This window comes from Dasypus novemcinctus, chromosome 1 (genome assembly GCF_030445035.2).
Source record: "Dasypus novemcinctus isolate mDasNov1 chromosome 1, mDasNov1.1.hap2, whole genome shotgun sequence".
NCBI lineage: Eukaryota > Metazoa > Chordata > Mammalia > Cingulata > Dasypodidae > Dasypus > Dasypus novemcinctus.
Window position 1 is genome coordinate 3,660,707 of NC_080673.1, and position 12,688 is coordinate 3,673,394.

General features: G+C 43.9%; 1 protein-coding gene across 13 annotated transcripts in view; it reads left to right on the forward strand.

Moving 5' to 3' along the window:
• Positions 1-7,091, forward strand: part of LOC101418519 (long-chain-fatty-acid--CoA ligase 1-like) — a 73,583-nt gene extending 66,492 nt beyond the window's left edge. For all 13 annotated transcript variants that reach the window (XM_058301579.2, XM_058301630.2, XM_058301688.1 and 10 more), the window contains 4 exons: positions 3,692-3,835; positions 4,850-4,951; positions 5,064-5,135; positions 5,486-7,091. In XM_058301579.2, the coding sequence (XP_058157562.1) occupies positions 3,692-3,835; positions 4,850-4,951; positions 5,064-5,135; positions 5,486-5,626 (459 nt within the window). In that variant the 3' untranslated portion in view covers positions 5,627-7,091. The remainder of the gene's footprint in view (positions 1-3,691; positions 3,836-4,849; positions 4,952-5,063; positions 5,136-5,485) is intronic.
• The last annotated feature ends 5,597 nt before the right edge of the window (positions 7,092-12,688 follow it).

Genomic DNA, 12,688 nt, shown 5'->3' on the forward strand with positions numbered 1-12,688 from the left:
GATTGGGCCATGTCATTAGGGCGTGAGGCATGGCAAAGGACAGAGTTGAAGGGTTTTGATGTTGGAGTTTTGATGTTGGACTTTGATGCTGAAGCCCTAAGCTGGAGCCCCAGGAAGTAAGCCCACAGAGGAAGAGAGAAACAAGTACCAGGAAGAGAGGAACCCTGAGCCCAGGAAGAAGCAAGCCCTGGGAAGAGAGGAGCCCTGAACCCAGAGAGAAGCAAGACCCTGGAAGGGAGGAACCCAGGAAGCTGAACCCTCATAGGTTTCGGCAGCCGTCTTGCTCAAACACGTGAAAATAGATTTTGGTGAGGGAAGGAACTTATGCTTATGGCCTGGTATCTGTAAGCTCCTACCCCAAATAAATATCCTTTATGAAAACCAACCAATTTCTGATATTTTGCATCAGCACCCCTTTGGCTGACTAACACCGAATTTGGTACCCAGGAATAGGGAAGTGTTTTTGCAATTACCAAAATTCTGAAATGGTTTTATAAGTGGGTAAGGGGTATTTTTTGGAGGAATTGTGAGATGCTTGGAAGAAAAGCCTTAGGGAAGCAGACTTGGCCCAGTGGTTAGGGCGTCCACCTACCACATGGGAGGTCCACGGTTCAAACCCCGGACCTCCTTGACCCGTGTGGACCTGGCCCACGTGCATAGCTGATGCGCGCAAGGAGTGCCCTGCCATGCAGGGGTGTCTCCAGCATAGGGGAGCCCCACGCACAAGGAGTGTGCCCCGTAAGGAGAGCCGCCCAGGACGAGAGAAAGTCCAGCCTGCCCAGGAGTGGCACTGCACACACAGAGAGCTGATGCTGCAAGATGACACAACAACCAAAAAAAAGAGACACAGATTCCCGTGCCTCTGATAAGAATAGAAGTGGACACAGAGGAACACACATCGAATGGACACAGAGAGCAGACAATTGGGGGGGGGGGGGGGCGGAGAAATAAATAAATAAATAAATAAATAAATCTTTTATTTAAAATAAAAGACTTAGAGTGCTTTGAAGAGACTGTTGATAGCAATATGGATGCTAAAGAGAGTTTTTATGATGCCTTAGAAGTAAATGATGAAACTATTATTAGAAACTGGAGGAAAGGTGATTCATGTTTTAAAGTTACAGAGAACTTAGCAAGATTAACTCCTGATGTTTTATGGAAGGCAGAATTTGAAAGTGGCAAGCCTAAGCATTTATCTGAAGAAATTTCCAAAGTAAACCCAGAGAATGAGGCTTGGCTTCTGCTTACAGCTTATAGCAAAATGCTAGATAAGAGAGAAATACTGAGGACTGAACTATCAGGTACAAAGGAAACAGAAACTGATTCTGGAAATTCCAAGCCTCTGGAAATCAAGCTCCCAGATGAAAGTGCCCCATTGGAGGACTTAACTAAACGTGGAACTTGTAAATCAGGATTGAAGATGCAGTTATCTCAGAAGACTTATGGAAAGTCTTACTGTCTGATGGCTTGGACCCCTGCTTCTTGAATGCTAAACCAGCAAGGTTTTTGAGAAAACTGTATGAACAAAACTGCTGTCAACTTGGACTGAAAGGGACGTGGAAAGAAAAGATTGAAGGAGAAACAGCTTTAAGAGGAAACCATGGAAGCTGAGATCTGGAATTAGGACATCACTTTGGGCCAAGAGAGGAACCCCAGCCATGTGTACAGAGAAGGTGAGTTTGCCCCAGCAGTCGAAGAGGGTGGATGTTCCCATCAGATGTTCTGGGAGAGTTTTGCCGCCTCCGGGTACAGAGAGGGTGGAGCACATTCCCCAAGGATTAGGGCAGTTAAGGTCAGAATCCCATAGGTCTGAGAGGGGTGGACCTGTCCCCCAAAGATTAGGGAAGGCCAGGTATCAACTCGTCGCTCTGAGAGTGTTGAGCCTGTTTCCCAAGGGTTAGGGGGAATGTTTTCTTCACGTCACTGTGATGGGGGGGTTAAGACTCTAACCCAAAGATTGGGTAAGGTGTGGCAATCACCCCAACACTTTGGGAAGGTGAAGTCTGGAGCTTGGTCGAAACACATATGTTTGATGATGATGGAACCAAGAAAATGGCTGCTGGACAAGCCTGTGGAGAGGGTGGGTTCCCATAAGGTCCCAAGAAGAAGAAACCATCATCCTAAGAATGACTCTCAGACTGAAGTGGAATGGAAGATGCCCTGCAGGTTTTCTGAACTGTAGAGAACCCTGACTCATGTTTCCCTCCCAGTTTCTCCTAATTGTAATGAAAATGTTTATCCTTTGTCCATTTGTGTACTGGAAACAGATAAATTGTTTTATAAGTTTCAGAGGTCTATAGTAAACAGACTTTGCCCCAAGACAAACTATTTCTTTAAATTGATTGTGATATGATTTAGTACTTGCATTGTTACTGATTTAAAGCTTTTTCAAATATTGTGATGTCTTTTTAGAATTTAGAGGGTGGAGTATAGCATTTTGGTATTACTGATGAATTCCGAAAATAGATACTGGATTATGTTTATAATCTGGTCTGCACCTGGGTGTCATTAAGTTATGATTAGGGCATTGAATCCCCACCCCTTGGTGGGTGGGGACTCACAGATAAAAGGCATGGCAAAGGACAGAGGTGAGGGTTTTCAGTGTTGGAGTTTTGATGTTGAGGTTTGTTGGTGAAGCCTTAGACTGGACCCCAGGAAGTAAGCTCACAGAGGAAACAGAAGCCAGCCCCAGGAAGAGAGGAACCCTGAACTGAGATAGAAGCAAGACCGTGGAAGGGAGGAGCCCAGGAAGCCTGAACCCTCGCAGACATCGGCAGCCATCTTGCTCCAACATGTGAAAATAGACTTTGGTGAGGGAAGTAGCCTATGCTTTATGGCCTGGTAACTGTAAGCTCCTACCCCAAATAAATACATTTTACGAAAACCAATCCATTTCTGGTAATTTGCTTCAGCACCCCTTTGGCTGATGAATACAGAGGGATTAAGCATCAGTTCTAGTACCGGCTCAGAATACTGGGAACATCAGTTCACTCTTTAAAGTGGGAGAGGAGGAGGGTGAAATGAGAGAACTCTGGAAACTCTCCTAGGGGTGGCTTTTGGAGACATGACAACGGCCCCAGGTGGCTGGTTGCCACTCCCGGGACGGGAGGCTGCTGGCTTTGGGTTGGCCTGGGCCGGGGACGCCAGCCTTCGTGCAGGGACGTGGGACAGTCCTCCTTGGCGTGGAGACTGCCCTACGGAGAGTCAGGCAGTACCCCTGCCCCAGCCCTGCCGAGAAACAGTGCTGGGGCGACGGGAATGCTGTCTTTGTCTAGCGAGTGTTTTGAGCGCCCTAGGGGGATGAGTAAGTCTATGTCTCTGCTTTCAGAGAACTTGATGCAGGTGGAGAGCCAGGTATGTGTGTCCTAGTTGTGAGAAGAGACTGTGAAACATGCTAAAACAAAGCACCCCCGCCAGTGGACTGACGAGTCGCCGGAGCTGGGCAGCGAAGGGAATGCGCAGGGCTCTGGAGTCCCTTCTCTATCTCTAAACTGCCTGAATAGCCTTGAGCAAGTTATTTCATCTCTCTAAGCCTCAGTTCCCTCCTTGTAAAAGGAGATGATACCTGACCCAAGGCAGTTGTTGGGTGAAGTCAGTGAGAGGGTCTATAGAGTATCATGCACTGTGTGTGATCCATGCTGGGTGGAAACCATCCACGGACCCACTCATCGCCTCCCCTCCTTGTGAACAGAATGGCACCCTGAAGATTATCGACAGGAAAAAGCACATATTTAAACTGGCACAAGGAGAATACATAGCGCCTGAAAAAATTGAAAATATCTACCTGCGAAGTGAACCTGTTGCTCAAGTGTTTGTCCACGGGGAAAGCTTGCAGGTATGTGCTTTCTTGACTGTGAACCCTACTGCACAGGCACTGCTAGCGCCCAGTCCTCCAGGGGCACAGAATGACTGAAAGCGTTAATTGGCTTTTATGTCTGACCTGCCCAGAATATTACTGATGCATTAATGGATTTGCTGTTTGGCATTTCTTACCCAGAAAAGTATTTTACCTAGAGAGATGCGGCATTCCCAGGGAATTTGGATAAAGACACTGGGAATATATAGATGGATTAGAAATGAAAAGATATTTCTCATTTAATTGTGGTGGAAATATTGATATTTGGAGTGTAAGAAAGTTTAAAATTTCAAATATGTTAAATTCAGCTTATGTATACCTCTTAAATTACTGTTGAGGAAAGGGTTGTTTGCTAAGATATACTTGAAGTTGAAATTATAGATATTGCAGTGAAACATCTGTTTGCCAACATGTTGGACAGATGGTGGCAAGGAGGAGAAGGGTATCTGGTTTCCTGTAAGTTAATCTTTTTATAAATCTTTAAAATTTTAAATGATTTTAAAATGACATTTTCTTACAGAATGCACTTATTTTCCTTTGAGAGTACACCTATTTTCCTTTGATCTAGAATTGTACCATGCTTTTGATTTGTATATTTTCTTTTTACTAGCTTGTAAAGAATGAGGTTTGGAGATTTTTTTAATGAACTGTCTAAATTTTCTCTCTGTTTTTTTCTGTGAAGCACTTATCTGATATCACCTTGTTTGCTTATTTGACCCTGTTTTATAAAATACACACAAAAGTAAATAGAAATAGGATTTTGTTAGATTTTGGTTTCCAGTGGTTCTTTGAAAGCGTGTGTTGCAAGCCTCCTGACGCCGTTCACAGTTTAGACCCAGGTGCTCTTAACCTGTGGCCCCTGGCCTGCGAGGGGGTGGGGTCGGATGCTCCGAGGAGAGGGTCCATAAGATTCCATGATGCCAGAATAAGGAGCCCCACTATGTTACAGCACCTGGATCAAGCCAAGGAATAACTCACGTGTCTGTGTTAAAGGCATTTCTTATAGCAATTGTGGTACCGGATGTTGATACATTATCTCACTGGGCCCAAAAGAGAGGATTTGAAGGATCCTTTGATGAACTATGCCGAAATAAGGTAAGGTTCTGGTGTGTTTGGACTCTTCTTTTTCTACACTTTGTATTAAATGTTCCTGTGATTTGCAGAGACCTCCAACAGAGGAAGTATTTTATTTCTCTTACCTTATCAGGACCTCAAAAAAGTCATCCTGGAAGACATGGTGAGAATTGGGAAAGAGGCTGGTCTGAAGTCATTTGAACAGGTAAGACTAAGTCAAAGGGCATGAGTTCTTAAAAGATGAATTTTTTTACTTGAAGATGTTTGAAAAACAGTTTAAATAAAAGGACGGAATGACCTAAAGAGTCCCTGAGGAATGAGCATTGGAGTGGTTTGGCAGCGGTGACAGTGGGTGTCCGTTCTCTTTTCCTGGCGGTCAGGGCGCACACCTGAATTCCATCCTGAGAGCAGGCCTTCTGCCTTGACCTGCAGCTTGGCCTCAGGTGAGGGGAGGAATTGGGTCATGCATTAGGGTCTTCACACCCTTTGCATGTGCTTTCTAGCCTCAGGTGACTCTGTCCTTTTTCCTTCGGTAACAGCCTTGTTTGTCTGCAGGTCAAAGGCATCGCTCTACACCCCGAGTTATTTTCTGTCGATAATGGCCTTCTGACCCCCACCATGAAGGCTAAAAGGCCCGAGCTGCGGAATTACTTCAGGTCCTATATCGATGAACTGTATTCCACCATCAAGGCTTAACGTGAGGAAGGCTGGCAGCCGCACTCCTCCACACTCTTCTCCTGACAGCCTTCATGTAGGGAAGCTGGACTACAGCAAGCATAGGCAAGAACACGTTCATGTTTGACTTGTCTGTTTGGGTTTCTTATCATAGGAATATTGAAAGAAATGGAACACTGCCTTACAGTCACCTCAAGTTTCAGACCATCTCCAAAATGAGCCTTAAAAATTGTAAAGGGGAAACGATGAATGTGCTAAGTTATTTGAGACTTCCTTAGTTTAAAAGGTGGATGTTAAAACTTCTGTCTCCCTGTCTTTCTAACCATGGGGTTAGGACTTGGCTATTTCTAAGAGATGCCTGCTAACTGCTGCAAATTCTGCAATGTCTGCTGCTCTAGAGTACAGTGCACTGGAGGGAAACTGTCCTTTAAAAACAGGAACACCTCTCCTGGCTGGAGACCTGGACAAGTGGACCAGAGAGTTTTTTCTGTAATCCCTTCCCCATCTTGCATGCCCTTGCACATCCCTTCTGATTAAGAGCTATGAAACCCAGTCTCTTCTCCACATTCTCCCATGGTTCCTGTTGGAGTAGGAGGCTCACAGGAAACCGAAGGAAAGACCCAGCTAGGAACAGGGCAGATCCTGAGTCTCAGATGAATGGATTCTTGCTCACACAGAATAGAATGCTGTAGGGCCCTGTTCTTCAGACCCACTCTATCCCTCCATCCCTTCCGGGGGCTACTGAAAAAATCTGCCTTAGACTCTACAGTGAAGACAAGCATTTCAAGAAGGAAGTGATTACCTGGATCAGCCATGCTCAACTGTGACCCCTAAACAACTGTCCACTTTATCTTCACAGCACCAATCGCTCTTTGTTTGTAATCGCCAACGGATTTGTAATGTGGTTTTCATATTGAAAGATCATGTTGTGATTAACTGGCTTTTTCCCCCAGAATCAACTCTCAGGCAAAGCATGTCTTTAAAAATGTTAAGGAAGTGGATATGCTTGGGAAATTTATGAAATGGACAGTAATCATTATGCTACCGGATTTCTACAAAATGTTTTTGACAAGCCAAAATTCTAGGATATAGACATCTGGAAAAAATTATTTCGTGGGATTAACTTCTCAAGAGATTTTTTTCAAGTTAATTTGGGAAATTAGCATTTCACTTGACTGCAAATCTTTGCTACATTTGACAGACCTTAAATGTCATTCATACATTCAAAGCAATTGATTTTGGGTATGTGTGTATACACATGTTATACAAGCACAACAGGGTTTGCACTAAAGAAGTGTCATTGTAATAACACTATTGGGTAGCTTAAATTCGTATGTGTATTCTTAATTGCACAAAAAGTCAATAATTTGTCACAATGGGGTTTTGAATGTTTGCTTTAAGTGTTGGCTATTTCTATGTTTTATAAACCAAAACAGAATTTCCAAAAACAATGAAGGAAACCAAAATAAATATTTCTGCATTTCAAGTGAGTGAAGCATCTCTTTGAATTTCAAGTTTAATATCTGGGACAGCCTGTGACATGTAGAAGCAAAGGGCAGGAATGGCACCCAGCCTCAGACCCCTCCAAGTCGCCTCCTTCCTTCCCAAGTCTCCTTCCTCGCATCAGTAGTTCTTGACACTGACAGATGCCACCAGGCTGTCTCTGGCAGTAGCCCTCATTGTGTTGTGGATAAGAAAACCATGGTGTCAAAAGTAATGGATGTTCCAGAAATTTTAAATTCTTTGCTGGAAAGTGGTGTTTTAGGAGATAGTGGCTGTAGATGGTGATTCTGTGGTGGTTTTATTTCTACTGTATTTCAGTAAATCTCTTACTAAAGAAGTGTTTTAGAAGAGATTTCATTTATAGCAGCCTTTTCCTTTTTTCCTACCCTACTTACTCTCTGTTTTATAATTTTAAAGATTTTATTTTCCTTAGGCTTAAATGAATCAGTCCTCAATTTCTTACATAGCCTGTCATGTTTAAATTTGTCCTTCCTTCTCCCTTAAAATTTATGTTGGTTGTGATGACATTTGTTTTCCTCCTCTCACGCTCAAGCCTTACGTATGTATTTCGCTTATGGACCAAAGTCCAATCTCCATTTTTATTTACTTACAATCCTTACCTTGTCTTCTCTTATCTTACCTTCCTCTTTCTCTCTACCTTGAGTGTTAGCTTCTTGAGGGTAGACATTAGTTTTCTTTCTCTCTCTGTGAGCCCTGAGCTCAGGACTTGGAAACTAGTAGGTATTCATTAAATGAACCTTTTCTTAATAAACACTTGAAATTTTGAACAAAGTTTCTCTGGTGGTGACAGACGATGGTGCCCTGCTCCACACCCCAGACCTGCACCTTAAAACCCCAGTGGTCTCCGTCTCTGACCCTCTCTCTCCAGTAGGAACCGAAAAGCACATACGGGTTCACTCTACAATGGCTTGTTTGCCTGACCACAAGGGAGTGTTTTTCTTTCTTGCATCCAGGCCCCCTGCAGTTTGAGCTTTTTCCGGTGACTGCCAGGAAAGACCAAGCCCCTGGGGACAGGCCTGAGCTAGGAAGCCCTGTGGGGTGGGGAGGGTCCCGCAGAAGCAGCCCTGCCAGCCCCAGAGCTCATCTCGGCTCCTCCTCCAGGCCCAGCTCTGACACACTTGCCTTCTATACCTAAATTCAGAAAATCAGCTTCTTTTTAAGTGTGTTGGGCAATTGGTAATTAAAGATCATTGCACTGAGATGCCTCACCCTTTTTCTTTTTACGATAACTTAGAATAATAATAACTAAAATGTATTGGATGTTGCTGCATGCCAAGTTCTGTTCTAAGCATTTTATATACATTGGTCCATTTTTATGTTCACAACACTTTAAGCCAAATACTGTCATTCCCTTTTTTTTTTTCCAAATGAAATCGAAGCATGCAAATAAATTGATCAAAGTCACCCACCTGGACAGAATTGGAGCTAGGCAGGCTGGCTCCAGGGGCTGAGTTCTCCACCTCATGCTATGCATTGCTGTTCCTTCTGGTCTACCTCTGGCAAGGAAGCTCCTGACCAGACTATCAGTGGAATGCTTCTTTGTGCCAACAGTCTGCCTCTAAGCTTCAGTACCAATGGTTTTAACTCCCACCTAATGATTATTTGTCACAGCAGAGGCTAATGCCACTTCAAAGAGTCTTTTTGTGACTGCCTGCATGTTTTATGGCTTATCAGAAATTAAATATGATACTCTTTGGGGTGTTTGGTAACCCCAAATCCATCAAGGACCAACCATTCTATGTTAGGAAGAAAGTATGGATAACATAGATGTTTTGCAGGTTCACAAGACACCCTTAGAAATTCTAGGAACCACCAATTATGGAGGTAATAATAGCTACAGGTATTTGTGAGCTTGCTCCAGACAGTGCACTAGGCTGAATTCTTTACTAATATTTTCATTTAATTCTCACAAACCTGTTTGGCAGGTGACCAATCCATAATTCTGTGTTCCTGTCAGCTAAGTGCCAGGCACTGTTCTGTGTGGTGGGAACATAGCAGTCAGCATGGCAGGCGAGATCCTTGTCCTCCAGAAGCTTATGTTCCAGTGGAGAGAGAGAGACAATAAGCAAGGAAACAAATTAACACTTTCATATTGTGATGGATGTTTTGAAGAAAATAACTGATCAAGGATCAGGAGATGGGGGAGAGTCCAAGGGCCTATTTTTAGTGTAGTGATAAGAAAAAGTCTTTTTGAGGAGATGACATTTGGGGTGATAAACTGAAGAATGAGGAGGAACCAGCCTTGCAAAAGTTTGGGGAAAGAGTATTTCAAACAGAGGAAATAGTGCAGAGGCTCTGAGGTAAGAAAGACAATGTTCAAGGAACTGGAAGCAAGTGTGGTTAGAGCATCATAATCAAGAGAAGAAAGGATGGGATCAAAAGAAGTTAGAGAAGTAGGGCCCAGAGTTTTTCAGACTTTGTAGCCCAGGAAGGAATCTGAATTTTACACTGGGTTCAGTAGGAAACCATGGAAGGGTTTTGATGCAAGGAGCGACATGCCCTGAAATACCCTTTCAAAATAACTATTCCTGGCTGCTCTGGAAACAACTGCAGAGATAAGAGGAGAAACCAGCAGACCAGTTAAGAACAGTACAGCTTAGGATGACTGCTTGAACCAGGTTGGTGGGAGTGGAGATAGAAGTGAGTGAATTTGAAAGTGATTTGTTGGTAGAACCACAGTATATGAGGATTTAGGAAAAGGAAGAGTTTGGGGTGTGAGCACAGTTGGTTAGTAGGAGAAGCTATACTTTCTAAGATGGGAATATTCAGAGGGTTGTAAGTTTTGGGGAGGGACTCAAGAGCTTGGGGTTGGTCAGTTTCCATTTGAGGTACTACTTAGGTAACCAAGTGAAGACAGATAGAAGTCTGAAGCTCGGAAGAGATGTCAGGCTTGAGATAGATTGGAAAGGCATCAGCATGTAGAAAGTACTTTGACTGGACTCTCTTCTCCCAGAAAAATAGAGGACAGACTGAAATAGCCTGGAAAAAAATCTAGGGTTTAGGACACCAGGTGAAGGCTCGACATGGCCCAGAAAAGAGAGGGACAAGAATCATGATGGCAAAACTGTGAGTTAAAAGCAGCAGCTGCTACTGCAGGCACCCTCCACCACATTATAGACACTTCTGAATGCTCAGCCTCTGGGCCAGTGGCTACAGACAAAGGGGGCCTCAGGGACCCACCTCCCCAGGAATGGGGAGAGAGAGAGACACAGCCTTAGGCTGACTCAGCTCTTTTTTTTTTTTTTTAAGATCTCTTTTTTTTTTTTATTCATTTTTAAAAAATATTACATTCAAAAAATATGAGGTCCCATTCAACCCCACCGCCCCCACCCCACCACTCCCCCCACAGCAACACTCTCTCTCATCATCATGACACATCCATTGCATTTGGTAAGTACATCTCTGGGCATCACTGCACCTCATGGTCAATGGTCCACATCATAGCCCATACTCTCCCACGTTCCATCCAGTGGGCCCTGAGAGGATTTACAATGTCCGGTAATTGTCCCTGAAGCACCACCCAGGACAACTCCAAGTCCCGAAAACGCCTCCACATCTCATCTCTTCCTCCCATTCCCCGCACCCAGCAGCCACCATGGCCACTTTTCCCACACCAATGCCACATTTTCTCTGTGGACCTTGCATTGGTTGTGTCCATTGCACATCTATGTCAAGAGGGGGCTTAGATTCCACATGGATACTGGATGCAATCCTCCTGCTTTCAGTTGTTGACTCAGCTCTTGACCCACAAATCTGGTCTGCTGTGTGCCACCAGCTATCTCAGGCCAGGTGGAGCTGTGCCATTGCTTGCCTTGGGAGCAAAGAAAATCTGGACTAAAGAGCTCTGACCCTCTCAATCTCCCTCTCTTCTGACCAGGACTGATTGTTGAGGATGCAAAAGGGAGTGGAATTATTTCCTACCTGGTAAAGGGAGGGGGCTTCCAGGGAAGGCTGGAGAACTTCTCTGAGAAAGTTTGAATTACAAGTCTGTTAGTCTCCAGGCAGGCACCTATATCACATTGATCCCCTCCCTGTTGCAGCCAACACCCTCCAACCAGGTACTGGTTGAGAGAATGCTCCCAAGAGCGCCATCTGCTAGCAGATCAAGGAAGTGCACGTGAGGAAATCAGTAGTAAATAAAAGACTTTTTCGGGTTTACAGTCTCCCTACCCAAGGCCCTAGGAAGCAGGTCTGCAACCCATTACTGAGTCCACAGCCCAGTTTGAGCAACTAACAGGGACAATCCTAACAATCCATGTTGAGCAACAGTAACACACAGCCTCCCACCACTAAATACCTATGAAAGAGAGAAATTGAGCATCTGAGAAAACTACCAGACTAATCAGATGCTTAGACATCAGCAAAAAGCCACAAGCCATACTAAAGAAGATGTAAGACATGGGCCAAGAAAAGAAGTATATCAAAGCCCCAGAAAAGATGCAGAATTTGAGATACCTAATTAATGAGATGCACACAAATTTCCAAAATCAAGTTAATGAGACATCAAGACATCAAGAAGACATTGAACAAGCACAAAGAAGAATTTGAAATCCTGAAGAGAAAAGTAACAGAGCTCATGGGAATGAAAGACATTACAAAAAACACATTAGAGGCATACAACAGCAGACTCGAGATTATAGAAGAATAAATGATACTGAAAACAGAACAGCTGAAATTGAAGAGAGAAAAGAGCAGAGAGAGAAAAGAATGAGAAAAAATTGAGTGGGGGCTCAGAGAGTTGAATGACAACATCAAATGCAACAACACACGTGGGAGTTCCAGAAGGAGGAGAGAGGGGAAAGGGGGCAGAAAGAGTGGTTGAGGAAATAATCGCTGAAAATTTCCTAACTCTCACAAAATAAATGAACTTACATGTACCATACCCCAATCAGAATGAATCCTAATAGACCTACTCCAAGACACGTACTACTCAGAATATCAAATGTCAAAGATAAAGAGAAAATTCTGAGAGCAGCATGAGAGAAGCAAACCATCACATACAAGGGATTCTGTAGAAGTTTGATACGGTTATGAATTACAAAAATACATATTGGATTATGTCTGTAATCTGATCCGTACCTGGTCTTGATTGAGTTATGATTAGTTACAATGGGTGGGGACTTGCAGATAAAAGCCATGGCAAAGAACAGATGTGAGGGTTTTCTGATGTTGAAGTTTTGATGTTGGAGTCTGATGTTGAAGTCTTAAGCTGGAGCCCCAGGAAGTAAGCACACAGAGGAAAGTGAAGCAAGCCCTGGGAAGAGAGGACCTGAGTCAGGAGAATACAGAGAAATAGAGATGGCATCTTAGACATGGCAGAAACTTCAGGGAGAGAGAGCCATTCACCTGCTGGTCTATAGCTGACCTTGTGGAGAGAGGCAAAGTTTAGAGAGCCTCATAGTCTACAGCTGACCTTGTGGAGAAAGCAGAGGAGCTGAGCCCAGATGGACCCAGGAAGCTTGAACCCTGGCAGACGTCAGCAGCCATCTTGCTCCAACACATGAAAATAGACTTTGGTGAGGGAAGTAACTTATGCTTATGGCCTGGTATCTGTAAGCT